This window comes from Oryza sativa, chromosome 4 (assembly GCF_034140825.1).
Source record: "Oryza sativa Japonica Group chromosome 4, ASM3414082v1".
In the NCBI taxonomy this organism is placed as follows: Eukaryota; Viridiplantae; Streptophyta; class Magnoliopsida; order Poales; family Poaceae; genus Oryza; species Oryza sativa.
In genome coordinates, this window is record NC_089038.1 from 14,810,088 (window position 1) to 14,812,575 (window position 2,488).

The 2,488-nt window shown below is 40.9% G+C and overlaps 1 protein-coding gene across 1 annotated transcript; it reads right to left on the minus strand.

Moving 5' to 3' along the window:
• Nucleotides 1-326: 326 nt before the first annotated feature.
• Nucleotides 327-1,730, minus strand: LOC136356189 (zinc finger BED domain-containing protein RICESLEEPER 3-like). Its single transcript, XM_066309776.1, has 3 exons — nucleotides 1,450-1,730; nucleotides 539-1,352; nucleotides 327-401 (listed from the first exon to the last, which is right to left on the minus strand). Exons 1-3 carry the CDS (start codon nucleotides 1,728-1,730, stop codon nucleotides 327-329), a joined length of 1,170 nt encoding a protein of 389 aa, XP_066165873.1.
• Nucleotides 1,731-2,488: the final 758 nt, after the last annotated feature.

Genomic DNA, 2,488 nt, shown 5'->3' on the forward strand with positions numbered 1-2,488 from the left:
GGGGGAGATGGGCTGAGAGAAATTCGGCCCATCGACCCCGGGGAGGCAAACTAGACTTTTGCGGAGGAATTTGATTTGGAAGGATTTGGATTCGGGATTGAACTCGACGATATATCGGGGATTGAGATCTTGAGATGGCACGGACACTAGACAACAAGCAAAGAAACAAATTTCGCAATTAGGGTTTTTAAGAGATAATTTTCCCGCTAGGCGCCACGACGGAACGGGCGCTACAGATTATAGGTAATGTTTCATCAGTGATGAGGAATTGATATGGTAGCAATAGATAATTTATATAACCTCAAACATATACCTGACAAACGAGTCTAATTGCTGCCCACAACCGAATTTGCAGTTGAAGCTTGAGTTGGGACAAGGATAATAGAATTAGTATCATCCTCCTAGTATGCAACAAACAAGTAAACACAGATTATTAGATTGTGTATCTCTATTAATTGGTTAGAAACATGAAAATATAAGAACTTACTAAATCTGTGCTTTTGTGGTGGCCTCCTCTAATCCAACTAGATGTACACACCAAAGCTTGTACTGTTGATGGGAGTAAAGAGCTGCGATAATCACTAATCACTCGACCCCCTGTGCTGAAAGCTGATTCAGATGAGACTGAGGTGATGGGAATAGTAAGAATATCCTTGGCCAACTTTGCCACAATTGGATACTTTAATTCATTCATCCTCCACCACTGAAGTAGATTGAAACTTTTTGCAGGAATATCCTCAACAGGATCATCTAAGTACCTCTTTAAATCTGACTTAGGAAGACTAGCAGCATTCTTTGATTTCATATACTCATGAAATTGGCTAGCAGCAGAGAAATGACTACTAGTAGTGCCCAGAGATGTACTAGTAGATTGAATGGTGGCATCATTTTCCTTTGATGTGCTCTGGAGTTCACTTTCATATGATGCATGCAAAGATTTCAATGTGGATTCCACATTTGTAAGTTTCTTAGGAAGTACAGTTTCTTCATACAAAGCAGGGAATGTGTAGTTAATCATACCCATCTTAAACCTTGGGTCTACAACCAAAGCAACTGCAAACAAAGTATTGCATTCTGGGCCCCAGTACTTCTCAAATTTTTCAAGCATTGCATTTGCCATTTCTTTAAGAATTGGGTCTTTGGACTTCAACAACTGACCTAGTACTCTCTTAATATCGACAATGTGAGAATAAAAAAGGTTAGATGTTGGGTAGGTTGAACCTGAGAACTCCTCAGTGGCTGCATGAATGACAGAAAGGGCATCATTGACTTCACAATATAGATTCCATTCCTCTGGTGTTGGCAGCCACCTATAGTTTGCATCTCCTGCAGCATATACATCCAAGGCAGACCTATAAAAAAATGCAGATTGCAGCATTTTGAAGGTTGAGCCCCACCTTTTTGTAAGAAGGGTTTAGCCTCTTTAGCAAAACATTAAACCATGTATACTCCACAAGGCAAAATGGCAACTCATGGACAATGATCATTTTGCAAATAAGCTCACTTATCTTTGTAGGATCATAATAACCAGGGACAGAAACACAAGGAGCATCAAGATCAACATCACCTTCATCAAGGCTAGGGAAATTGATATTCTGTTGTTTTATGGATTTTTGTTGAAGCTTGTGATAATCACACTGCTCTAAATGCCTCCGCCAATGTGTTGTAGTGCCACTACTATTCTTGGTGAGCAGAGTTTCACATGCCTTACATTTGACCTTATTTTCCATTTCTCCTTTCTTCTTCTTTGATGGCACAGTGCATTCTTCAAAGAAATCCCACAATGGAGATTTCTTTTTCCTGGTGGCTTTAGTTGGGTTTCCCTCTTGGCCCTCTTCTCCCCTTACTTCACCTAGTACTAGCTGCTGATTCGGTTGTGCTTCTGTTGCTGCTATGCCATCCCTATTGCTCGGTGACTCGATCTATATAGATAGCTGTCTTTGCAGGTTTACAGACATCTACAAAAATTAAAAATACCAACTGCTATCAATATATATTCTGCACAAGGGAAGGAATCAAACAAGTACAACAAGAAAAGCATTGCCATCAATTTACCTTGGCAAATGGCAAACACACGGTGTTCTGCAACCTTCAGTCTTTCTTCAGAAGAGGAGCACAGCAAGATAAGTACTACTCCATGTCTCCACCTAGTCCATAAAATTCAATGTAAATCAATAACATCCATCAAGCAACTAAACACTACACAGTTAATACATGTAGGGCCCTAGATACATGTGGGTGCAAAAGAAATAAAAATGTAAAACAAAGAAAGAAGAGGAAACTTACTCAGATCCGAGTCGTCAGTTCGTCACTCATGGCGGAGGCGGTGGGCTGCTGCTGTCCTCCATGGGGTTCTTCCTGGATAGGAGAGGCGAAGGATGGACAGTGCTTGGCTAGATCCACAGCAGTGGTCAGTGGAGCACTAGAGCAGCCTAGGATTGTAGATCTAGAAGAGAAATGTTTCGAGGAAGAGAGCAAATGAGCTAGG

Excerpts from the sequence above, each read along its gene's own strand:
- LOC136356189 (XM_066309776.1), bottom strand. The coding sequence starts at position 1,730 with ATGGAAAATAAGGTCAAATGTAAGGCATGTGAAACTCTGCTCACCAAG. Across the intron at positions 1,353-1,449 it reads TTGCCATTTTGCCTTGTGGA|GTCTGCCTTGGATGTATATG; the intron begins GTATACATGGTT and ends ATTTTTTTATAG. Across the intron at positions 402-538 it reads CATCAACAGTACAAGCTTTG|GAGGATGATACTAATTCTAT; the intron begins GTGTGTACATCT and ends GTTGCATACTAG.